General features: G+C 37.9%; 1 protein-coding gene across 1 annotated transcript in view; it reads left to right on the forward strand.

Moving 5' to 3' along the window:
- HOMER1 (homer scaffold protein 1) overlaps positions 1-24,969 on the forward strand; it is an 84,872-nt gene that overhangs the window by 13,588 nt on the left and 46,315 nt on the right. Inside the window, exons 2-4 of the mRNA XM_072358915.1 lie at positions 6,267-6,423; positions 15,487-15,618; positions 19,819-19,911. Of these exons, the coding sequence (XP_072215016.1) occupies positions 6,267-6,423; positions 15,487-15,618; positions 19,819-19,911 (382 nt within the window). The remainder of the gene's footprint in view (positions 1-6,266; positions 6,424-15,486; positions 15,619-19,818; positions 19,912-24,969) is intronic.

A 24,969-nucleotide genomic window follows, 5' to 3' on the forward strand; every position in this document is an offset into this window, starting at 1 on the left:
CTTTCATTGAAAAGAGAATTTGAACACATAAATAAACTTGTTTTCTTCTAACTTCCTTTGGGTTATGACCATTAAGTACTGCACAATATTGGATTTCAAACTGAAGCGCTGCAGTTGATCAAAACTTCAGATCCCTTAAAATCTAACAGAATGCAGTGTTGTTTCTGGCACAGTTAAAAGTATTGTTTCCTTAACCTTAAAGGTTTAATGGAATGTTCTAGCCCATTTTTCTCTTCTCAACTCCTGACAAATTGCTGCTATTACTTGTGATGATACAGTAACTCAGAAGTGGTCAGAGATCTAATATTAAATGGGAACAAAACAGTTTAGAAAACAGCTTGAAGGCACAGCTCTGTGCTGTGTTATGTAGTGCTAAAATATACTGTATAAAGTAAGCTACTGAATGTTACATAGTTAAGTTTATGTATTTGTATAGTAACTTCCAATTGAATGTGGAAAATGTAAGTTTTTTGGGAACAGATTTTACTGATGGTGAGTAAACCTGCCTTAAGCCCAGAAACTGACAGTAAAAGCTGGCTTAAGAATGGAAATGTGGAAGTAGATGAACAACTGGTGGTATGGAAGAGATTTCCATCTGGTTGCTTGATTGTAACTTTTTTTTCTTAATATTTCAAATCTCGTTTTAAGACATTGAAGCACTTATTATATGTATAAAATATCAAAGGCAAAATCTTAAGATTTAACTCATTTTACCAAATATGTTTCAAACACTTTATAATCTTAATTCTTGCTCCAGGCTAGCAGTTGTTACTTCTGTTCAGATTAAGATTCTGTATTAGACTATTTTCCATACAACAAGAAGGCAAACTTACTCAACGCTGTCACCATAAGCTACTAGCTTCACTGCGAACAGAGAACTCAGCATGTGGTTGTATTCCTCCACATCTGAGCGCAGGAATGTTGTCCTGTTCGGATATACAAGTTGTCATCTCCTTCAGAACCTCTTGGGACTGGAATCTGAAGAGTGATATCTTACTCTGTTTGCAACTTGCAGATGTGATGACAGGAAGTTATAGGCAGATATTGTTGGACTTGTCTTGAAAGCAATCTTCCAAAACAGGAAGTATGGATAATGCACACTGGAAAACCATGGTTAAGTTTTTAAGATCCATATTAGGATAATAGAAATGGCAGAGACAAGGAACTTAAATGTTCGTTCTTACTGACTTTTCATTACTTGGATTCTTGAGAGCTCTTTTAGCTCAGCTGAGTAGAAGGACCTCATCATGCTGGACTTGTTTATTCATCCTCTTTTTTCCTGCTGGTTGGGGAAAATAGTTTTGCTTAAGGATTTATAACTCCTGCTGTATTTCAACACTTTCAAAATCCCAAAAAATCTTTTGGGTCTATTATGTGTGTGTATGTGGTGGGGGCAAGAGTGATGTGGATGACTAAGGCAAAAACAGGGACAGTAGTGGTGTGGACACCGGGCTATTTTAATTCAAGACATTTCAGCTTACTTAGCTTACTGTCAATTAGCATGAAGACAAAGGATTAAATCAACACAGAAATCATTTAATCTTTCCTGCAGACACCTTTCTAACCTGTTCCTGGTATCCCTGTCCCTTTATGCAGTTCTTGCACACCTCCCTCTTTGCACACAATAGGAGTTAGTGTCTGGTGGCTTTTTTCTTTTACTGTCCCTGTTCCTTATGCTACTCCTCCGCAAGCCAGCTTCTCCCCAGAGTCACCTACTTCTCTGTCATCCTTCTGTCCCTGGCTGGGTAGCCCCAGACCCTGACTGGCTAACTACTACTATGCCTCTGCTTTCTGTAGGAGAGGGACCTCTCCTGCTCTCTAACTGCATCTCCACAAGTTGGTTCCTGACTGTCTTGTACACTTTGCAACACCTCTTCTACCAAAACCATGTCAACTTAGCAACATCAAGGGAATTATTATTTTTTTTAGTACACTGGAGGGGCTGGCAAGTAGGATGTCAGCTATTGCTGTAGGAAATTGTACCTGCTTTTCTCATTTGATAGTAATTAAGAAAACAGAAACCCTGTCTTATGAAGATGTAGATATTAAAACAATGTGAGCATAATTTAGGAGTAATGGTAAATAAAAGCACAGCAGTATGGTGAAATGGTTGCCTTTAGCACTAGTGCTGGCACAATCTGGAATTATCAGACACATCAGTGACTGATGCTAGAATGATAATCTTTAAAGCCAATCATGGGTTAGTGAGGAGAGTTCTTTCTAACCTTCTGCACTAAGTTATGCTTCATTTTGAAAGCTTTAATTAATCTTGGATGTAGAAGAAGGTGCTCATCGGGAATTGTATTCATTAGCCTGCTCTTTTTTTTTTTTTTTTTTTTTTTTTTTTTTTTTTTTTTTTTTTTTTTTTGTGAAAAGATGCTAAGATGTCACAATGGAAGAAGTGGTTGAATGCACAAATCAACCAGCTATAGGACACAGGCCTGCCTCCTAAGCCTAGGCTAATACAGATCGCATATCAACAAATAGATTTCTTTATCAGTGATGGAAAATAAATGGTGTGATTCTACCTACTTGTGTGTTGCTTCTCCTACTTCTTTGGCTCTCTCATTGCCGTGTAAATCCAGGAGGAGATACCATTGAGTTAGTTTCGGTCTGTTTGACCGTTGTGATGTTGCAATCTAACAAATAAACAACAGCACATTAGCTTTAGTGTTTCTGCCGTGCCTGAGCAGACATTTCTGATTGTCTGTGTTTCTGTGGCAGGCTGCTAGTTTCTTTTCTTGCTTAGGATGTTTCTGGAAATTAAGTGACTCTTTATAATTAGTGGTGAGTTCTCCTCTTGGTTCTTACTATTGTCTTTTATGAGTAGTAAACACTGAGTACTTTGTGATCACGAAAGAATGCTAAGGGAAAGCTGAAAGAGAGGTTAGAGAAACAAACTGATAGTTTCCACAGGATTGTTTCTTCTTAGTTAAATGTATTCTCTTGTATTGAAGGTCCGTATTGGCAAAACTACAGTTATATGTGTGTGCATGTATATGTAGATGGATACACACACAGACATGTATACACCGTATACGTATACACTGTATCTTGCACTTAACAAGAGAAAAAGGGAACTCTTTTCTTAAATAAGTAACACCACTTCAGTGGAGTTAATTTAAACTTCCAAGCTGGTAGGGCATCATGTCCTCTTTGGAGAAGAGAAGAACAGAAAGTCTCAGAGTAAAGACTGGTGAGTCAAAGTTGTAAATACTGTGTTTGTTTTACATATTAACTTACATTCATATCTGAGTGTCTTAGCAAATCTGAAATGAAAGTATCCCTGGCTGCGTGTTGCCACAGAAAAGTACAAATGATGTAGTTGTACAGCTTTGTATGGCTTTACTGGCAAAACAGTGATAGATTCTTTAACAGTCTTCTCCCATAAAAAAAGGGTAACTTCCATTTGTGTGAAGAAGTAAGCAGTATAAATGTTCATCATCAAAGTGTCAAAACATATTTTAGAGGCATCTGAAGTTTAGCATCCTTATTGAAAAAAACTCCTAATTACTCCAGTAAGCTGGCAAAATTATGATTTATCTAATTGGTTTGTGCTTTTTATGCCGTGGATTTAGCAATACTTACTGCTCAGTCATCGCAGAATGGAGACAGCTTGTCACTCAGCAGACCTCTAGCTTCAGTCAGAGCATGGAAATGCTTTGTAACTTGTTTGTCAGAAGTTATAAAATAGCACATGTAGGTTTTATTAAAGCCATTTTGCATCTAAATATGATGCATATGCTTGGACACACATGCCTTGCAAAGTGCTTTGGTTTGTTTGAGACGCATTGCTGATCAGTTGGTGGTGACATGCCAGAGACGTTGCTGGGCTTTGGAAGGTCTTTGTGCTGTCAGTGCAGAAGAACATCATTTTTTCTGGGCTGATCAAATGAACTTTTACTGGCACTCTTACCTGCTTTAGTTGTATAGTTTTCACTTAGCTTGTACGTAGTAAAATCTTAGGTTTTGAATTTTTCAGTTGCATGAGATCTGGTACTGTGATAGAACTGGATAGCAGCTCTGGTCAGAAGTGTGTTCATTAACCACACAGCTGTGATTTAGATTTAGCTCTTTAATTTAGTTAATGTAGTTAGGGCCATCATCTTCTCCTTCTAATATCAGTCTTCATCCATATAATTCTGGATAGCTTCTAAGATTCTTATCTTTTTTGTGCTGATGAGCTCTTAAACTGCCTCACTGTTAAATAACTGGTTGCATTATGGTAATATGCATCACATTACATTTGGGTATGCTTAACAGGGAGGTAAATGGAAGATGCTTTTATCTAATATTGAAAGTGAGAATGAAATTTTAAGTACGATGAAGTTGTTCTAGACGTTCAAAAAAGCAATTAATGTAAAGATTATCCTGAAACAAAAGAGCTGTGAAAGTCATTACTGCATAATTGTTGTGTTTGTACAAGGGGTTGAGATCAGGAATAATCAGGAATACTTCTAGCCAGCCTTATGCAACTGGGTGATATAAGGAGTATATTAGTTGATATTAAGTGTACTGTGATGTTTGTATGGAGGAGTAACACATACATTCATCCCTCTGGTCTGCAGGTCTTCACCTTTCTCTGGAGCAATACTGTCTTTGGTTTGTATTCCTGTATCTGTATTCCTCAGATCATTTCTTCTAGCACTTAGCGTAGAAGATCACTGCATCTTCCAGCAGACAGGCTTCAAGTAGCTATACCTTCCAGCTGAGGAATACAGTTCTGCTGCTGGAGACAGCTGGTTCTGAGTGCTGTCTCTGCCAAACAGCACAAGTGTTACTGAGGGTTCACATATACTCATTTATAAGGAGGCCAGATTAGAACTGTTTGACTGTGATTAATCCAAGACCTTTCTTTCTTTTTTTTTTTTTTTTTCTTTTGCTTTTATTTTTGGCAGAAAAATGTATTAAGTGCTTAACCTCTTACTTAAAGGGAGATGAGGGCAGGGACAAAGGGTATGTTTATTATCATTCTAGAAACAGGGAAAAGAAAAGTAATTAAAATGTCTGCAAAGTTAAACCCAAATGGAGATGCTTGTAGTGCGTTTTTATTTTATTTTGTTTTATTATTTTTTATTTTTTTTATTTGATGAAGCATTCCCTGAAGAACACAACTATCTATTTGCCAGTAAAATGGAGCTAAGTTTAAGGTGACAGCCATCATAGTAACGCTAAAGTATTTTTTTTATTTCATGCAATACTACCTAGAAACACAGAATAGTTTGGTATAGAAGGAACCTTAAAGATTACCTGTTTCCAGTGAGGCCTGTAAGAAAGATGGTAAGAGATCTTTTACATGTGCCTTTAGCAATAGGACAAGCTGAGATGGTTTTAACTAAAAGAGGGTAGACTTAAAATAAATGTTAGGAAGAAATTCTTTATTCAGAGGGCAGTGAGACACTGACACAGGCTGCCCAGAGAAGCTGTGGATGCCCCATTGCTGGAGTGTTAAAGGCTAGGTTGGGTGGGACCCTGGACAGCCTGAGCTCATAGATGGCAGTGCAGCAGGCAACAGGAGTTTGGAACTGTGGCTTGGCTTTCCTGATCCCATTCCTAAATACCTTGTTTTGCATCCCTATATTCTTTCCAGGCCACCTGTCTTGACAATGATCAAGAGGGAAAATAAGTCATAGTTATTATTGTGTTTTGTTTTGTTTTTTTTTTTTACCTTGCATGACTTAATTTGCTAAGCAGTTAACTTTGAACCATTCATGTTGTACGTATTTAGTGCTGCTGTGAAAACATTTAGGTGAGAAGCTCCAAAAAGTGAGGGTTTCACAATGATTAGAATGTGCCTAGGCATAGTCAGTGATTCAGAGTAATTGTATTTAATTAGCCAGCTCAGTTTCAGATTATAATCTGAAGCTGAAAAATCAGAGTAGTGAAAGGCTTTTCAGAAGATGGGTGTTCAAAGCTGCACACATCCTGCAGCATGCAGTAAATGAGAATTTACGTGTGTTAATGACAGCTTAAAGGGATAGATGGAAGGTTGTGGATGAGGAGTGATGGGACAGGGCTGGATCTTTGTTGAGAGGTGTCAACTTTTATCTGACTCTACAGTTAAGTGCCGATTTTTGCTTTTGAAGGCTTGCATTTTGCTTGTACATATATATTAATGCAGTTTATCTATGAATGCAGCAGCACATGATATTTTTTTCCTAAGTAAATGAAATACATGTATCCTACTGGGCACAACTGGTAGATAACTTGCATGCAACAATATTTTATCCAAGTCATGTTCATGAATTTAACTTTCTCTCCTTCAGGGAACAACCTATCTTCAGCACCCGAGCTCATGTCTTCCAGATTGACCCAAACACTAAGAAGAACTGGGTTCCCACCAGCAAGCATGCTGTTACTGTGTCGTACTTCTATGACAGCACAAGAAATGTCTACAGGATAATCAGTTTGGATGGCTCAAAGGTAAGTTTTATTTTAGAGAAAACCTTCTTGCTTCCTAATTGACTTTTGTATTTATATTGCAGACTGATGTCCTCCATGTATCTTCTCAGATGCTCTTGTTAGTATTTGAGTAAGAGATGAGTGATGTGTTAAAAATGATTATATTGTTAGATGTTTTAAGTGTTCTTTGGAAAATACTGTTTTCTAAGTGTTCAAATAGACTTCAATAAATTCGTTGCTAAATTTAAGTGATCACCTATTAATATTGAGCAATCAAAAGGTATTGCATTTGAGGTGTACTGAAAACTACAAATAGTGTTCCAATAGATTGTTTATCTCTCAGTATCCAATGATGTATCAAAGTCATTGGTTTCATCGTTATGAAAGACATCTGTTCAGTGCCTGTAATCACTGCAAATCCTTCTTTGTTACTTAATCTTCCAATTTTTGCAGTACAGCTTTCGGTGATCCCTTCTTAAAGCTCTCCAAAGTAAACGGTTAGCAGAAGTCATTTGGGTTGAGTTTGGGATAAGGTTATGTTTTGTTTTTTCCTTTTTCTACATTGGAAAAGGTAATGTGTTGAACTGCTGTTGTAAGAAACCTTAAGATAGCAGTTTAGAAGACTTGGGGAAAACTCTTGACTGTTTCTTAAGTTCTATCCCAAGTGTGTATAAAAACAGTAGTTTTGCAAGCAACGCGTCAAGAATCTCATCAATAAGAACATTAATGTTTTACAAAATGTTATCAGAAGCTGTAATCCTTTCAAGGTACTTTCAACTGCAGCTTCTGGAGATGTGTGCATTAATATGATGGTTGGAACTAAAGTTCTTTATTAAAGTACAACAGTATTCATGGAGCTTTCTTGGCTTTGTTGAAAGCTGAAAACCATTATTGTGCATCTTTAAAGTTCTAGTGTTGCTACTTTGGTTGAGGAAGAAAATGTTCTATCACACAGGAGTGTTAGGACTTTTATGAAAGATCTCGTATGATACTCCCTTAGGTGATTGAGGCTCTGATATTGAAGCTTACCAACATTTTCCAAATTTTGTCTTTATTGTCTTCCCTTCCCAGCCTTCCTTCAAATGGTTTTTGCTTCTGTCAGATAATTAGGATACTTTTTTTTTTTTTTAAATTTAAAATGACCATTTATAAAAGACTGTTGGATCTCAACTTGATGTTGTATAACATCAGTGCTAATAATTGTAGTCCATAACCCAAACTGATCTGCTCAGTGTACAAAAATTCTTCTTCCAATACAGAGAATTGTGTTGCCTGTCTAAAGCTACAATTCTTGCAGTGTGACTGCTGTTACATCAAGAAGTTGTTCATCTGTTTATGAGATCTTTTGTCTACTGCAGCACTTCCTTTGTATTTATAGTGCAGTTGGCAAGGCTTAGTGATAACGCAATCTGTCATTTTTATTTATTCTCTTTAATTGCTACAATCTCAATTATATTTTCATCTCAAGCACTATGTATCTAAGATCTAAGATTCCCTCCATGATTAACATGCACTGTCTGAAACACACAGTTGAATATCAGAAGGACCACTGAAAGAACTTTATGAGGTTTTCAGCATAACACTTTTATTTTTAACTATAGCTGTATCTTTTTTAATAAATCTGTATATATGAAGTCCTGTATGTATAAAGGACTAAATGCAAATTCAGAGCATTTGTGAATTCAGGGTGCATCCAAATTACATCTCTGCTATATTGCATACAGTTGGGTGTCAGTAAAACTAGTGATTTTTGAGCTTACAATGCCTGATATTGTCTAATAGTCACACAGAAATGTTACACAGGCAAAAGACAAATTGTGCAAATTAATTTCAGTGTTGAAACTAAAATAATAATAATTACATAAATATATAATAATAATAATATAATTATAATAAATATAATAATTATATTTTTAACAATTTCTACATTGAAAATGTCTGAAATTTACATGTTGCCAGCTGCCAGAAATGCTTGTCAGACTACGTTGGTTTTGCAGCTTTCATCCCTCAAGGAACAAATAGATGATCCTGCTAGGGTTTCTTGAAAGCCACGTTGCTCATGAAGTTTACAGCACCCTGTGGGTTTGGAGAGAATGAAGAGCATGTGCCTACTCAGTTACAGTGGCTTAGGTGCTAAGTAGTGAGTTGGTAAGTAATAGCTGCTGAACAGTCTTTCCATTGGGACTACAGGAAGAAAAGTCGGAAAGAATGAGGTTTGAGTCTTAGTCCTGTTTCTGCCATCTGTGCCCCTTTCCACTCTTTAGGCCCATTCCATTCCCTTAGAGCTCCCTCGTGAGCAAGACTTCATTATCTACTTTCTCTACAGCCCTGAGGGAAAAGAAGCATTCCTCAGACTGCTTATACAACCAGCCAGCCATAAGCTGGGTGTTTCAGATCAGGGTATAGAGATATCTGCTAGCTATTTTCCATAACTGTTTTTGAGCTTATGCATTTTTCTTTACTACTACCCGGAACAGTACTTCAATTTTATTTGTTTATTTTTTTATAGTATCTTGAAACCAGGAGTTTTGGTGCTGGTTTGCAGGGGAAATCCACAAACAAGCCTCATAATGTTTGTAGATCCTGTTCCCCTTTCCTCCTCCTTCCCTCCCACCCCCTTAGGTTTCATTAGGTTTTGTGAATAAAATTGAACTCCTATACCAAAAGACAGAACATCACCACATTGTTCTACTTAAAAACAGGACATGATCTTTTATGGCATGGTCTCCACTTGCTTCTGAGGAATCCTACCATACATTTCAGATGCACTTGAGTTTGCTTGTGGAGATCTTTGATGCATTTTAAAAGGTTTTCTTTTTTCCTTTTCTAGAGGCTCAAATAAATGTGTTGTATAAACTGGGTTGTGGAGCAGCCAAGCACAACCCGTCCTTTGCCACACAGCTTTATCCTACTCAAAATTATGTTAGCTTCCATAAGTTTCAGTTTGTAAATTGCTCTCACGTAAAAGTAGGCATAGCTGGACAACTGATTGGGTTAATGGTTCTTGTGGCTGTAGTGTTTACGTAGATTAAACTGCTCTTTTATGAGATTATTCCAGCTATATATGTAATACACTTTCTAAGCCATACACTGGTGTTCCACCTCTGTGTAATGTTTTCTGAAGCTTCCATGTCTTCGTAAAATACCTTATACAACAAATGATGCATTTCCCTCTAACTTACCCCTGAATGTTCTAAGACAATAATGTGTTTGCTGAACAGGACACATTTTATAGTCACATACAGTATTTGAATCTGTGTCACCCATCACAGAGAGATCCTGATGCAAATAATCTGGTAGAACTCAAACCTGACTGCAAGTAATGCCTTTTATGCAACTTTTCCTCACACAACAGTAGGAATCAAGAGGAAGCCTGAAAATAAAATCTGTTATGCAATACAACATGACAACATCGAGAAGCTGTTGCTAAGGCTTTCAGTTCTCATTAATTATATAGTCAGTTCATGTCTTCTTGTGTCTTAGTTCTTTTTTCTAGTAGGTGATGTAAGGAAGCCTCCATTATTTCTCCAGTAACACTGCATATGGATACCAATTTATTCCCATAATCCCACTGTCTTTTCCATTCAGTCTGTAGTAGCCACTAAGAAAAGGAGAATAAATGAAGTGGTTATTTCAATACCAGTGAATGCTCTGATATTATTTTTGCCATTGCAAAACTGGAAAGAATACAGTAATTTGTGTCCATCTAAAACAAAAGACTAGGGAAACAGTCATTTTTGTCTGTAGATTTCATAAGCCATGCATGTAATATTTCTGCTTTGAGTCAGTCATCAGTGATCTTTACATTGTAATGACTTGGAAAATGTACTAATCATGTTGAGATAATAATGCTAAATACAGGTTGTAAATAAGTCCCATAAGCCCAGGTCTTCAGCGACCTTCCTTTGAAGAAGTTCAGAGATACTCTGTCTTAGTTATTATTGACTTCATCCTGAGCGCAAGCTGACATATTTGACTGCTGCTGTTGTTGCAGGTGTTGGACTTGCAGTCAGGAAAATGAACAGTCTAGTTAGACACATGCTCTATTTTCTCATAGCTAAACTCATCTGAAAGGAAAACATGAAAGCTATTTTATTATTCCAACCAAATCTAAAGATAACAAGATCACTTTCTTCAAAAGCTAAATGTCTGCCTGTCAGATTGACTCTGTTCTGTTTTTAAGATATTTTTGTACGTTTAGACTAACAACATTCTTAAAAGTTGATGACATATTTGACATTCATTACACTAGTGACTCTACAGTGCAATCTCCTGGCAAAAAGGAGAGCAGTTAAAACAGTATTTGCATAGATGAAACAAGTTTAATAATAAATGATAATTCTAGAAACCTTATTTTTTTTTAAAGCTGAATATAAGATACCAGTATCTAGTATTTCCAGAAGTAGCTAACACTGCCTGTATCTGTAGTATGCTCAAGCACTGCACACTCTTAAAGCATAATTAATTAAACATGAGAGATTGAGCACACTAATGCTTTTAATTCAGAGAGAATTGAAAGCCTTGATTTTCTTTTAAAATTGGTATACCTAATGAAAGGGCTTGTCTGTATCAGTGGGATCTAAGTCTAATCTTCCCAGCAAGACACTTGCTGTCTTCAGGCTAGTACTGTCTACCGGAGTGGAGCATCCTTATTTATTTTCTGTTGAAAAACAAAGGGCAGAATAGTAGCAGCCCTTTCTCAGCACGTTATTTTTCTTCCTACCAAATGGAAAGAGGTAATTTAGGTAATCCAACCTGAGTGCAGACTGCTGGGTTATCTCTTGTGCAGGAGGCAGGCATGTAGTCTCAGCTGAAGCACTGAACAGTCTCAGATAAAAACTCACTGATTTCTTCAAGACTTTTGTGCTGGGTTTGCAGTCACTGCAGCAGCTAACTGTCCTCACGCTTCCAACCTGCCTGTTTCTTGCAGGTTCTGAGTCCTCTTCTGCAGGAAAAGTATTATAACAGTGACAAAATACTTGCACTCTCAAATCTGACATTAGTTCCAGTTAACCAGGCTGTGAGTTGGGGTTAAGCAAGCAGACAAAATAGCTAGAGCTTGAGCTGGGGAGGAGGATTGTTTTCTGCACTGTCCCCAGGGTAGTTCATTTCACACATGGCGCTGTTGACAGCTTCCGCAGCAAAAGAGGCTGGACTTCAGATGAACTTCGAGAGCTCTGTTACAGACTTCCACCAGATTATTTAATAAGGAGGGCTTCTGAGTACTAAGAAGGAAAAAAAGATACAAGATAAATAGAGCCTCAGAATGTCTTTCTAATAAGTATACCTCTGTTGTCTCATGCATTCTTCTGTCCTGTTTGATGCAGGCTGCTGTTCCTGATGATGTCCCTTGGGGGCCTTAGTGCAGTTGTGAGCCCGCTGGCTTTTTTTGGGCCTTCAGCTTTATGTTTAAAGAAAGGAGAATATTGTCGGAATTACCAGTGACTTTAATGTGTCCTATTTGAAAATGTGATATGTTTTGTGGACAGTTAAGGCTGCAGATGTTTTTTCAGTCAGACAGCAAATCCTATTCTTTATCTAATGAGGCTTGTTGAATCAAGTGTAAGCTTCTAGGCATTCCAGAACTTTACAGTTTTTCACAGTAGCAGGCAAAACCTGCATTTTGAGGCAAAAGTTCTCAGAGAGAACTGCCTGTTTGACATTCTCAGCTACACCCAGCTTTGCTTTTCCTATTTAATGTGTGCATGGTGGAACTGCCAAAGCCACTGTAGAAGCTGATAGTTTTGTTAAAGTTCCTTTGTGATTTAGTGTCTTTAACTCCCACACCTGTGAAGGAACAACCCATCTTCATGCTAGAGAAGAGAAGGCTCAGAGGATATCTTATGCCTATAGATATCTGAAGGAAGGGCACAGGGAGGATGGAGCCAGCAGGCTCTTTCTGTTGTTGCTCACTGCCAGCACAAGAGGCAGTGGGCATGACTGAATGTGCACAAGTCTATGGGGCTGGACAATATGCATCCCTGGGTCCTGAAGGAAGTGGATGATGTAGTTAATAAGCTGCTTTCCATCATATTTGAAATTTTGTGGCTGTCAAGCAAAGTCCCTGGTGACTGGAAAAAGGGAAACATCACTTCCATTTTTATGAAAGAGAGAAAGGAAGACTCAAGGAACTACAGGCTGATGAGACTCACACCTGTGCCTGGGAAGATCATGGAGTGGATCTTCCTGAAAGCTGTGTTAAGGCACGTGCAAGTTGGGGAGGTGATCCGAGAGAAACAGCACAGCTTCACCAAGGACAAATTGTGCCTTATCAATCTGGTGGCCTTCTATGATGGGGTGATGGTGTCAGTGGAAAGAAGAAAGAGCAACTGATGTCAGATACCTGGACTTGTGCAGGATACTTGACATAGTCCTGCACTACATCCTTATCTCTAACTTAGAGAGATATGGCTTTGAAGGCCGGACAACTTGGTGGAAAAAGAAGTTGTTGGAAGGTCATAGAGGGTTGTTGTCAAGGACCTGGTTGTCCTGGTGGACAACAGGTTGGCTATGAGCCTGCAGTGTGCCCTTGTGGCCAAGAAGGCCCGTGGTATCCTGGGGGGTGCATTAAAAAGAACATAGAAAGCAGGTTAAGGGAGGTGATTCTCTCCCTCTACTCTGCCCTGGTGAGGCCACATAGAGAATACTGTGTCCAGTTCTATGCTTGTCAGTTCCAAAAAGACAGGGATCTCCTGGAAAGAGTCCAGTGTAAGGCCACAAAGATGATGAGGGGCCTGAATCATCCCCTGCCTGAGGAAAGGCAGAGAGAGAGGTGACTGTTCAGCCTAGAGAAGAGAAGGCTGAGAAAAATAACTATTTATAAATACCTAAGATGAGGGAGACAAATCGGTAGCGGCAGACTTATTGAAGTTATTGTGCAGCAATGGACTGAGGGACAGTGTGCAGAAACTGAAACTCAAGGAGGAGCTTCTTTGCCATGAGAGTGATGGAGAACTAGAGCAGGCTTCCTAGAGAGGTTGAGTGGTGTCTCCTCCTCTGTAGATATTCAGTACACATCTGGATGCCTAACTGTGTGATCTACTGTAGGGTACCTGCTTTAGCAGGGGTCCCCTCCAACCTCTATGATTCTATGACCAGGGAGCGGCCAGTCATGAGTGGTGTCCCTTCTTCCAGGGTCAGTCTTGGAAGTGGTGCTCTTTAACATCTTTATCAGTGACATAGATGATGGGAATGTGTGCATTCTCAGCAAGTTTACAGGTGACACCAAGCTGAGTAGTGCAGTTGACACCCCCTGAGGAAGACATGCTATATAGAGGGAACTGAACCAGCTTGGAAACTGGGTCAAACATATCAACCTGATGAGATTCAGTAAGACCAAGTGCAAGGTGCTCTTGGGTCGGGCATTGGTACAGACTGGGAGAAGAGCTAATTGAGATTAGTCCTGCAGAGAAAGACTTGTGGGTTCTGATGGATGAAAGGCTGAACATGAGCCAGCAGTGTGCTCTTGCAGCCTGAAAAGCCATCTGTATCCTGGGCTGCATCAAAAGTGAGGTGGCCATAATGGAGTGGGGGATTATTATCCCCCTTTACTGTGCCCTTGTAGGGCTCCATCTGGAGTACTGCATCTAGGCCTGGAGTCCTCAGCACAAAAAGGATGCAGAGCTGTTGGAGTGAGACCAGAGGAGGGCCATGAAGATGATTGAAGGGCTGGAGCACCTCTCTTGTAGAGGAAGGTTAGGGAGCTGGTCTTGTTTAGTTTGCTGGAGGAGAAAAAGCTCTGTGGAGACCTTATTGCAGCCTTCCACTTCTTGAAGGGAGATTATAAGCAGGAAGGGAAGCGACTTTTTAGATAATCTGACAATGATAGGACAAGGGGAATGGCTTTAAAATAAAAGAGGGGATATTTCAATTATATGTTAGGAAAATCGGTGCTCAAAGGGTGGTGTGGCCTTGTCACAGGGTACCCAGAGGAGCTGTGGAGGCCCATCCCTGGATGCCGTCAAGGCCAGGTTGGATGGAGTCCTGGGCATCCTGATCTGGTGAGAAGCAACCCTGCCCAAAGCAGGGGATGTGCAGCTCAGTGATCTTTAATGTTCCTTCCAACCCAAGCCATTCTGTGATTATACGAACTAACTGATGTTTTATTATATGACAAATATTTTGAAACTTTTAATAGCACCAAATACATAAGAAAGTAAATTGTGCATTTCACTTTTAATATGCATGGCTTTGATTTTATGGCTGGTTCACGCTGTCTGGCTGTGAATTTTACTGACTGTCAGGTATGTAGTTAAATGGGACCCACTGGAGTCATTGTAAGAATCTATCCTGATATACATATAAGTCAACCAGATTGTTCCACATCACAGATTTAGAATGGTGGACAAATCCATACTGTTGAATGTAACAGATACAGTACTGAATGTATGATGGAAATACTCTTGAGATCTGGTTTAGTGTTTTTATGCTGGAACATGGCATTCTTTTACTCCATACATAACGAGAGGAGAAAAATGCTAAGTGTAGCTCTTCTGCAGTTGCATGACTCTGGCACTGCTAGACATTTTTGTTTTCAAATGGAGGAAAACAGAGTATTGAAATACTTTTAAAAAATAAATTAATTAAAAAAAAAAAAAAAGTCCTTCTTGTTTAATTGCATATTTCCAGGTGAGAGTTTCTTATGCAGTGGGGCAATTGCAGCAGTGGATCTTGGGAGGCATTGGCTTAGGGGTCAAAGAAACACATGCATGAGAGAAAGGACTTTGCTTGTTCTTCTCTTCGGATCTCATTAGACTATGCAAATGCTTTGATAGCTTCTTTTTAAACTTGCTAACTATTAAATCTCTACTTGAAGTTGCCAACAGGTGTCTCTTCTACCCCAGCTTCTGCTCCACTGTTTCAGACAGTGTCTGCTAATACAGGCTTTCATAATTTAGCTGTGATTGAAATAGAAGAAGGAAGTCACATAACTGCTAGTTTGTGTCTCCTTCAGTGTACACAGATACTTGACTGTAATGCTGGTAGTTTTGATCATGAGGAAATCTAAAAATATTTGAAACAAACAAAAAAAAGTCCAATTTTTTTTATTTTTATTTTTTTAACAATATTCATTTTTTTTCTCAGGCAATAATAAACAGCACTATCACCCCCAACATGACATTTACAAAAACATCCCAGAAGTTTGGCCAATGGGCAGACAGCAGGGCAAATACAGTCTATGGCTTGGGATTTTCATCTGAGCATCATCTTTCAAAAGTAAGTATGAGCAGTGAAAACTGGTGAGCCAAACAGCATAAGAATACTTGATTCCTGCTTGTTGTGCCTTGACTCAGTCTTGTTATTGTATCTTTCCATATCATGTAAAAAGACAGATTGTGATGATAGTATGCTTTTAACTCTTAGATAACTTTGTATTTTCTCTTAACTGGAAAAAAGGAAGAGGTTTTATGCTTTCTAGATATTAATTTGTTAGGCTTCTGTGTTTTGAAGTTGTTCTGTTACAGTTTTTCATGGTAAGAGTCTGAAATAGTCAGCAATTCAGTGTTACTTTTATACTGAGATGGCATAGAAAATAAGTTACTCATAGTCTTTTGATGCTTTTTTGTTTTCTAAGACATTCATTTTAACTCTTCTACTGCATGCATCTTGTTACAGATAATGCGACATCCTTAGGCTTAAGGTAAAGCTAGTGAAAATTTTATTTCATGTAAAAGAAAAGTACCATTCCATGTTGCAGTACTGAAGTTGAAATAACTAATAAGGACATTCTGTGCTCCACAAGATTTTTATTTTTTTTTTTTCAATCTACTTGAGCAGAAGTGTAGTAGGACTTAATCTGAGGAAAACAGTCAACACTGTAAGTGGTGATAGAGTTGGTGTGAGAAACATTTCTATAATGCCTTTTGCTATTAATATCAAACTGGTAGATAAGTCTGGGAACCTGTGCAAACTGGTGTTGTCCTTTGCCAGATAAAAGCTTTCAGTTTGAGAGCATGTCTATGCATTAAGCAGAATTCTTACATCTCTGAAGTACCCAAAAGATCTGGAAACCTAACTGAAATAGAAATGAATATATAACATGTGTTCAAGTCAGGAGTAAAGTCTGGCTTGTCTCAAAAAAAACCAAAACTCAACTTGAAGCCAGCTAACTAACCAAAATACATCAACCCATTTGGGAGAGTAAGTATTAGTATACAAGCAGTAAGCGCGGGTCTGTTTGAAAATCATTAAAAAGACAACCACTGCATCTACTTTATCTGAACAATGTAATCTTCTCGTAAGTTTTCTTCATTTCCTAGTCAGAGAGCTTTAATTTCTATGAAGCAACTCAAATCCACAACATTCCAAGTGATACCAGTGTTATATATATGCTTGTGCATTTTTGCTTCAGTGGACTTATAAACTTTGTCATTGAAATTGGCGTGTACATCTTAGAAGCTCTTGCTGACTAATACAGATGTAACTTTTGTTATCATCTCGGAGGATCTAGCATAAATGCCAGTTTAGTTTCTCTTTTTCGTGTACTATTTGTGTTCCTCAATCATGAAACACCTCTTTGGAAGCAAACTGTGATGCTGTAGTCATGCATACCCTGTGCTTGCCAGGCTTTCAACACTGGGTTGTTCTTGCCAAAGAACATACATATATATTTTCATCTGTCTTTTCCATCACTCCTTCGTTGCTCTCCTCAGTGACCAATGTAATGAAATTCTTTAGCTGCTATCAAACTGATATCTTAGATTTTTCAGCATACACCTGGTTTAAAATTTTATGTTACTGTTATAAAAATAATCGGAAAAGGTGCAGTAGGTATTTTGTCAAAAGGACATGTTTGATAAGCAGTTACTCAGATTGCTGTGATTCATGAAGAACACACAAATCTGTTGAGAAAAATAACAAGTCACAGACCTATTCTGAAGATTACTGTGACAAATCCTCGGGATGTTTTTAGGAAATTGTCCACAGATTTGCTCAGGAACAGGTTGCTTCTAGAAGTTGCCTTGCAATTAATATGGGAACTCTTTTTTTAATGTATTTGATGAATCAGAGTCCCATAGTGAACGTCCTTGTTATATGCAACTGGTTCTGTGTAAGTATCTCTGGGCTCTGTGAAGTATTTGAAGTTCCAGGGAACCCACAACTGCAAAACACTCGGTCCAGTCAGTGACTGACTTGAAAAGGTCAATGAAACATGTAATCAGGTCTTCTAATAAAATATTTATTCTCATATCATTGTCCACTTAGCTGTGTCACTCTAAGCAAGATCATGATTTTCAAAGACTTTGGAACCACTTAGTTCATTTACCTTTGTCTTTTATAAACTAATTCCCAGAGCAGAGTGCATCAGTAGTAAACTTTTTCCATATTATCATTGTGACTGTGAGACTATTTGATTAAAAAATAAAAACACGGTAATCAACTCTTTATGTGCAAGCAGAATAGAGGAAAATTAATTAAACATTTGTTTATCTCCGTTAGAGCTTTTCTCAACATGTCAGACCACGAATTCACTTTAAGATTATTCCATAAGGAGTCAGGCAGAAATCAGTGGTTTTTAAAAGATGATTTCTGCATTGAAGAGTATTCCCTTCACAGTATTACAATTTTCTAGCATAGTCCCTCTTGCTTGTGAAGTAGGAAGAGCAGAATATCCCATGGTATTCATCAAAAACTGAAAGGAATTTCCCAACCAGAATGTCTGTGCTTTGGATAGCATTCTTCTGTATGGGAGGAAAAGCTCTTGTCCTATCCCTTTAAGTTATTTGACCTGATTTATTGTGAACAGTTTAGGAGTTATGAAGCATGGTGTACCATCATGGGTATTATCCTTCCACAGTTGTTCATCTTTTCCTTAGATTATTAATCCTCCAGAGTACTTTTCATACCATGAGATCTAATCTTTGTTAATTGGAGATTGTATCAAGAGATTGCTGTCCGCCATGCAAAGGTCTCAAGGAATTCTAGTAAATTGATGAGATTTTCCTTTACATTATCCTGGACGGCTCTTTTTCAGAATATCACGTTTATCAGTCTATTCACTCTCTATTTTTTTTAATTTCCACCAGTGTGATACAGAAGATTATACTTAACTGCCTTGTTTTTCATCAGCTGCAAATTCTAAACTTCAGCATCATGTTTTCCATTTGCCAGTCCTCTGCTCCTCAAGTCTTTGGACTTAAATAATGGGTTACCAATGAGATTTTGAGGTCTTTGTATGAGCATTAGTAATCCTAGAAGAGTATAATCTAGTTCTGGAGGCCTGTTGCCCATTTTATCATCTGTTCTGAGACCTTTTATGATGCTGGATTAGTGTTTATACATGGTATTTTCTCTATCTTCTTGTATACAGGAAATGTATTCTTTTAAATAACTTGCTAGCTGAAATACAGGATACCAGAAGAGAAAAGTGATACTTCCTCAAATACTAATAGCCTACCGGGAGAAGTTTAAAAATAATAAGACCTTTTATGTCTTGGATAGCAAGTGAATTTCTAATTGAAAATAGTTGAGACTATGTCCAACAAAGGTAGCCTTTTTAGCTTCTGACTATGTGCAGTACAAAACAAAATGACATCAACCATCCAACCAAGAAAGAAAAAAACAACCAAACAACCAAACAACCCCAAACAATTTATTTGTATGTTGCTGCTGGTGACATTTAGAAGCTGTTGGGAAAAATCCCAGTGTTTTTGTAGAGTGCAATGTTTGGCCAGTCATAGTAAAATTATATTTGTGTAAAAGCAGAAGGAAGTGAAATCAAATGCTTGTCTCCTTATAGCAGTTTGTGTGATGTAAAGCTGAAATCACAAAATTTCTCTCCAGCCACAGAATCTAAGCACAGTTCTTTGTAAGTTGTTCAACTCTTAGGCTTAAGGCTGTATGTATTTCTAAACTGCTGCTTTATGAATACATGTAGCAGAGACCTTAAGCTTCACAGGACAGTTACAGCAAGCAATGAACTTGAATCAGTGTTCCCACTGCTGATTTCTTAAGTAGCTATTGGAATAATAAGTGCTTTTACAAAATTTGGGAAGAAATCAGTATTAAGTCATGGAAGAGCGAATACTCTTAGGTTGGTAGTGACCACATCTGGCTTGAGAGCCTGGTTATTCATTTTAAGGAAGAGAATGAAACCTAAAACTGACAGCAGCTATGTAAACTGGTTTATCACTGTTACTGGCCATATCTGAACTGGTTTGTTTGGTTGGTTGGTTGAAATGTTTTTGCCTTGTTAATTGTACTGTAAACAGTACATTGTATCTGAAAGTTACTGGAAGCTATGCCCCTATGTAATTCGATCAAATTAGTATCTAACAAGGAGAGCAAAATTAAAAAATTCTACTGACATAATTTGACATTGTACAATGCAGTATGTTCTGCATGTAATGTAACTAATTCACACCTACTCTCTTCTTTCTCTCTCTCTTTTTTTTATAATAACATATGTACATTCAGTTTGCGGAAAAATTCCAGGAATTCAAAGAAGCCGCACGGCTGGCAAAGGAGAAATCCCAAGAAAAGATGGAGCTGACAAGTACACCCTCTCAAGTGAGTTTTACTGCCTCTTCCAAGGCTAGTATTTCAAAGTCTGTGCATACTGGTTTAAGAATTTGTATTGTATCTTACAAACACGTGTTCTGTTAAAAAAGGAACAGGGTATTGCCAAGTTTGCTTGAATCCTTTCAACAGTCAGTTATAGAAGTGACCAGAAGTCTAAGAGCACGTTTACTGTATGTTCCAGGGGAGTCCAAGGGAGTTGCTTTTGGAGCTGGCTGGATCTGGCTGCTGACCACCATGGGGCAGCTCCTGAACTCTGCTACATAGGCCAGTGGGCTGGGGCAAGGGGTAGAGAGAGGCACCGCCAGCCCAACTGACTGTATATTCAATATCATGTTAGGGGCTGATTTCTTTCTTCTTTTCTTTTTAGAGGAGAAAAATAAGGTGTTTGTTTCTGTCTCATTCCCTTCTTTGAGCTTCACTTAAAATATTAGTAAAGATGATGAGCTATTCTATATTGTAAATCTATAATTAAGACCTTTTAATTACTTTTCCTATTGTATCCCTGAAACTTGAACTGATATGTAAAGGACTTTATGTGGCAATCATTCAAACCAGAATCAAAGTTAAAACAGCAAAACTGTTTTTACTTATTTCCAGCTTCATAGCATTCACTTGTGCTGTGTGTTGAAGGGCGATGGTAGTCACACGTGGGTTCTGAGTTTTATTACAGTTAGCCATGTTGCAAAAGAAGAATTAAATAAAGATGTCTCAAAACATATGAACAGCAGAAAGATAATATGGTTGTATTTGTTTTATTTCCATTAATCATACCTCAAATTAAGTTCCTCCAAAGTAGACACTTTGAATTTGCCTTGGGAAAAAGAAAAAGAAATTGTGTGAGGCATTTCTTCTCCTCCATTCCAGTGTTTTAATTGCAGTAGTGAAGATAGGTGATTCCTGGCTTTGGAAAATGACACAGTTTTACAACTTCAACAGGGACTCCTTATTGAGATTGAGTAGGATTCATGCAGCTGAGTCTTTTTTTTTTTTTTTTTTTTCTTTTTGAAAATGCATCTTTATTCATTGAATGAGTGCATCTCTTGGGTGCCTGTGCACTGGTGGTAAAAGGATGGCAGGTGGTTTGCAGCATGCTGTGGAAATAGGTTTACTGCCACCAGAAGAAAGATACACCTGGTGTCCTTCCAAGAGAAGTCAGGGGAGCAACCTCATGAATATATACAATGAAATAACTTCATGTTGTTTTCATCAGTAGGCTTTTTGCCCTGGTGCGAAGTCAACTTTTGGAATCAAAGGGAAACTGCTTCTGCCTGCACTGCAAGAGGAGAAGAATGAAGCAGTCTATTTTTATTTTTATTTCACAATAAGCAAGTAGATAATGGAAGCAGATATTTTTATATTATAAACTGTACACTTGGTTTTTAGACAGTGGAGTACTTCAGCCAGGCCTTTAGTTACTGAGCATTATTGGTGAAATAATTACTGTGCTTCTATTTTTGACATATTAGTTAGCAGTCTGGACTCAGGAGTTAAATCTGACAGTGTCAAATGGAGTGGCTTACTTGGTTTGGACATAAGTTTGAATTAGTCAGAGACAAGATTCTTTTATCTAGCAGTTGCCTAGGGTTAAGGCTTTCACTTTTTCTATATAAGCGATTAATATTATTCATTTCCCTGTATACTTGGATCCCAACATTTTATGCTGTAGGCAGCTGTAGAAATGCTACCTTGAGCAATTCTGTAATGCATATTGAGAGCTGTACTTTAATTACTGCACACTTAAGAATAACTTCTTATTCAGTCCTTTTCATTTCTTGGCTTTTAACTGTATTGATAAGTTAGTGTATTTCAGAAGGTACAGTTAGCACAAGTGCTGACACATCAGCATAATGGCAGTTGAATTGGGAATTCTGTAATTCAGAGCAGATGAGAAGTGATGGCTTCATGGCATACTTTGGCACATATATGGTGCTAGGGTTTATTCAAAGAAATTAATGACTGGAGAGGAAGATGGATGCTTGGTAGTGGGTAAGGTAGGTGGGACCCTAGGTACACCTGAGGAGTACTTTCTATCATTTTGATAGTCTTTTCAAAAGTGGCTGCAGGGCACTTAACTCCAGTGTTATTTTTTTAAATCATTTTACAGCTCTTCTTTTCCCTTTTTCTTTGGTTTCCAGCGAAAGGACCTGAGAGACTGGCATGGAGCTGCATCAGGGGGTGCTCAGGTTGTGTGTTAGGAAAAGGTTCTTCACCAGAGGGTGAAGAAGGCACATAACAGACCCCCCAGAACAGTGGTCATGGCCCCAGCCTGCTAGACTTCAAAGGCATTTGGACAGTGCTCTCAGAGCTCCTTTGTGGAGCCAGAAGTTGGGCTTGGTTATCCCTGTGGGTCCCTTCCAATTAAAAGAAAGTGACCAGGCAGGACTTCCCAGGAACCTGTTGTTACTTTTCTGGGGAAATTTTGACAGGAATGACAGTGGGAGGTGGTGTATAAACACTGTGGTTTATAGGAATATCACAGTTAACTGCAAGTGTTAGTCCTCTGCTGCCACAGACTTTCAGATAGTCCTTCTGCATCAAATTAATGATAGGAAAAGACTGTATCTAAAAACTGGAAAATATACATTTAAAGCTTACATAAAATATCATACAGTATTGTTTAAAGGATGTCCTTCCTGTTATTTACCAGTTAATTAAATGCATTGGGTAAGGTACATATTTTACCCTCTCTGCTGCAGAGTTCTAGGAAAAGAGGGACATATGGTTTTTTTGCATTCACTGTGTTCCTGCATGTTGAATCTTTATTAAAATATGCTTATATCTAGCATAACAAAATCCTGCACAAAGCATTTACTGCACACCATTGTTTGATGCAACCCTGCAAATATTTCTGGCTTATATCAGTTTCAATTCTGAATGTCCTTCAGGAACTTGACATGAAAGAACAGAGAAAAATAAAAGAGGAGATAACAACAGAAAAGTCATATAAATAGAAATATGAATTTATAGCTCAAGTACTTTTCACTTAAGAACCATCTTATCTAAAGTCCACTGAAGTTGGGCTATTTTTCTAAGATTCTGGAGCTTCAGAAGTGTTGGTATTACTTAGCTAGGTATTTCTCACCCCAGAAAAGTCCTTTGGTGGTTAGGAAGTAGTCTCATGTTATGATCTTTCTTTTCGTAGCTTGTTTCATCTGAGGATATGTATTCTTCAACTATTTTTTTTCCCTACTGAAACACTTTGTAGAAATTCTGCATTCTCACTGTTTCTTTAATAGTACTGTCTGTCCTTCACCCATTTACCAGCAGGCTTTGCTTTAATTTCCCAGAATATCAGGTAATAAATAAAATCAAATTAACCATAAGAAGAACATAACTTGTCCAGGGAATCACAGTAGTGTAGACCAACAAATCATGAAAGAGATGCTGCTTTGTTATATGTAAGTCACACTGAGAGCATGATACTTTTTACTTATAAAGAGAAAAGCATTATTTCTGTGTCAAAGAACTTACACTTTCTAGCCATCTCATATTAAGACAGATTCATGTAACAATGCAGACTTCATATCTGAGCTGTATGCAGGTGTCAGTTGTCAATTTTGGTACTTCTAAGACGACTTGTGCATGTAGGTACCTCATCTATTGTCCTTTTAAGCTTACCATTGTGTTAGGGTTTTTCAAGGATATTTGTTCATGTAAAACTGAAACAGGCTCCTCTGCTCTGCCACCTCTTCTTTTTCAGACTCATCTTCACTGCAGAGACATAAAACAATGGATCTTAGAGTGACAGGAAACTTACGGCCTATTTTCAGTTGCTGGTTTGCCTGTACATTGAAGGAATAACACTTGGTTATGCATTTCACTGAACTTCATGAGGCAATATCCTGAAAACTGCTTGGTTGCTGTTTTTCTTGGAGTTTTTTAGCTTTTTTTTTTCTTTATTTATTTTTTTTTTCTTTTTAAAAATATGTTCCAGTGTAGAGTGTTGCAGGTTAGGATGCCAGAATCATTACTCCACTCTTAAAACTTACATCTGAATCTCAGTTCTTTTCTCCTCTAAGCCAGAATCTGTCCCCACATGTTTCTTGTGACAGTGGCCATTTTAATAGCACACCTGAAATTCTGCGCTGTCATTCAAATCAATCCAACTCTTCTCATGTGATTCTGAGGCCCTTCTTATGCACACTACTAAAGATAGTGATCGTCTGCTAAGTTTTAGTATCGCGTCTTTTTGTAGCTCAAGAAATGGACCAATTTTGACAGAATGGTCATAGTTTTGTCACCTGTTGGCTTCTTTGTGGACAAGCAGTTTTCTTACACAACTTGTGGAAAAATGAATGTAGGGTGTTTGATCTTTTGCACTGGTGCAAGTGCTTCCACTCATATTGTGGTACCTGAGTTGGTAGCTGGCAGCCTTGTGAAATTTCAAGACAGGAACTGGATGGAGAAATACAAGGTAGTGTATGGAATGCTTAATAAGAAACAACAACAACAAAAAAAGTAGCACTTAAACACAAGCTGGAATTGATTTAGAGGCAGTGAGCCTTTGGGTATTACAAAAACTGTCATGTTTGTCTGCTTGAATTTTTGTCACTCAAATTTCACTCAAATTGGGAGTCTGTGACAGTGCCTTACTAAGAAATAGGCATAGACGGAACTTGCACTTTTTTATTCTGCTGGAGAAAATTCTTCCATGCTTTCGTACTGAACATGTTTTAATAGATAATCTCTGGCTTTATTGTAGTAATAATAGTGTTGCAGGAACTTCAGCTTGAAGATACAAGCAAACCAGTTTTCATGTGATGTAGTATGTATTTTTTTAGAGCATGAAGTGTAACCAGGAAAAATGAGGAAGTAACAGAAGCTTTTGGGTGCGTGCTGCCTTCTGTTTAATGTAGGTGGGAACTCTTTATCGCATCAGAGGATAATAATAGGCAAAAATACATAATTTATATAACACAATATATGTGCCTGATTATCTTGCCTATTATACTATCCTTCCACACTTAATTTCAATTCAGCTTCAGTTCAGCAAAATTGTTCTGTAAAAATCAAGATTTGTTTTTTTGTACTTTTAGGATAATATCA

This window comes from Excalfactoria chinensis, chromosome Z, assembly GCF_039878825.1.
Source record: "Excalfactoria chinensis isolate bCotChi1 chromosome Z, bCotChi1.hap2, whole genome shotgun sequence".
Taxonomy (NCBI): Eukaryota; Metazoa; Chordata; class Aves; order Galliformes; family Phasianidae; genus Excalfactoria; species Excalfactoria chinensis.